The 1,822-nt window shown below is 44.4% G+C and overlaps 1 protein-coding gene across 1 annotated transcript; it reads right to left on the bottom strand.

Moving 5' to 3' along the window:
* Positions 1–527: 527 nt before the first annotated feature.
* Positions 528–890, bottom strand: HRG_04177 (integrase core domain-containing protein; the record flags this gene model as incomplete). Its single annotated transcript, XM_044862648.1, has 1 exon — positions 528–890. One exon carries the CDS (start codon positions 888–890, stop codon positions 528–530), a length of 363 nt encoding a protein of 120 aa, XP_044721262.1.
* Between the last annotated feature and the right edge of the window lie 932 nt (positions 891–1,822).

The following is a 1,822-nucleotide window of genomic DNA, read 5'->3' as shown; positions in this document are numbered from 1 at the left end:
TTACAAGGTATTCCTGTTGCTGACCTTGTTTTCTTGTGTCAGTATTTGTTCTGCTTCGTATTCTTGATCGTCGTCGACTTCGATTTTTCCTGTGGTTTGGCGTTTCGTGGTGCTGGTTCCAATAATAAGATATAAAATATTAGGTGTATCCGCATTGTTGTTGGTAGCGAAAGTTCGTAGTTGACTTTTGAAATGGTTTTCTTGACTTTGAACGGTCCAAGTTTCTTGAAATCAATTTGTTGCTTGGTCGTTTTGTTTTGATGTTTCGTCGTACGAGGTAGACCATGTCTCCCTCTTGAAAGATTGGTCCCTGCAATCTTTTCCGATTGTAGTGAGTGGACATTCGTTCTCTGACGAATTGAAGTTCTTGTTGCATTTCTTTATGCAATTTTCGTAGCTGATCTGCTTGCAGTATCGCTCGTTCCGCTTGTGGTCCTTGTCAGTGACCTTGAATGCTTCTGGGTTGTATCCGTAATTGGCGTATGCTGGTGAGAGCTTGGTTGTCTCTGTGACTGAGCTGTTGTAAGCTAGTTGTGCCGTCGGTAGCCATTAACCCAATCGTTTTGTTCGTAGCTGATGTAGCATCGTAAATATTGTTCAAGCGTTTGGTTGAGTCGTTCTGTTTGTCCATCTGTTTGTGGGTGATAAGCTGTGCTGAGCTTATGTTTCGTTCCTAATTGTGCCATGAGAGCTTGCCAAAACTTGGCCACAAATGTGCTTCCTCTGTCAGAGACAATCTCGTTCGGTAGTCCGTGATTGCTGACAATAGTTCGTAGGAACACATATGCTAGCTCTTCTGCGTTGCTTGCTTCTTTGTACGGTAAGAAGTATCCGTACTTCGTCAATCTGTCGGTAATGACGAATATGCTGTCGTACTTGACGTTGGTCATGGGTTCTTTTGACGGTGGTAGCTTTGTGATATGGTCGAAAGCTATCGAGTCCCATGGTTTCTTTGGTACTGGTAACGGTTGCAATTCTCCGTATGGCTTGTGTCGTTCAGCTTTGCTTCGTGCGCAAAGTTCGCATTTTCTGATAGTTTCGCTGATTCGTTTCTTCATCCGTGGAAAGTCGTAGATTCGTCGAATTCTTTCCATCGTCCTCGGATTCCTTGGTGTCCGTGTGTCGGGTGTTCGTGAATTTCGCGTATAACTTCGTCCTGAAGTTCTTCTGGTACAAAGATCTTTCCTTGATGCTTTGCCAGGCCATCTTCCCAAACAACTGGAAGTGGTTCCCAATCAACCTTATCGTAGGCTTGTTGGATCTTCTTCGTAAGGCCTTCGTCTGGATTGACCTTGAAGATTGCGTTAAGCTGTCGTTGTTGCATATTCCCTTCATTGTTGAGCTCAAGGAGTTGTCCTTTCACAATAGGTGCTCCTGTGTCGTAGTCGGATCGTCGGCTGAGGCATCAGCTCGACCGTTTTCTGTTCCTTTTCTGTGGATTATTTCGTAGTCGAATTCTGATAGACATTCGGCCCATCGGATCTGTCGTCCGTTCAATTGTTGCGTCGTCGCGAAATGTGAGATGTTTTTGTGATCTGTGTAGACCTTGATTTTGTGTTTGCTTCCGAGAAGGTAGTGTCGAAATTCCTTAAAAGCTTGAATGATTGCGAGGAATTCTTTGTCGTAGATGGGGTAATTGAGTTCTGCGCCATGTAGCTTTTTCGAGTAGAATGCAATTGGTCGTAGTCTTCCTTCATCGTCCTTCTGTCCGATTTGTGCTCCTAGAGCAAAGTCTGATGCATCGGTTTCGAGTTCGATTTGTCGTTCTGGATCGAAGGTGGTTAAGACCGGTTCTTGCGTAATCGTCGTTTTGATGCATTCA

The sequence above is a fragment of the Hirsutella rhossiliensis genome, assembly GCF_020360975.1.
Source record: "Hirsutella rhossiliensis strain HR02 chromosome Unknown scaffold00004, whole genome shotgun sequence".
In the NCBI taxonomy this organism is placed as follows: Eukaryota; Fungi; Ascomycota; class Sordariomycetes; order Hypocreales; family Ophiocordycipitaceae; genus Hirsutella; species Hirsutella rhossiliensis.
This window is presented reverse-complemented; position numbering and strand designations above follow the sequence as displayed.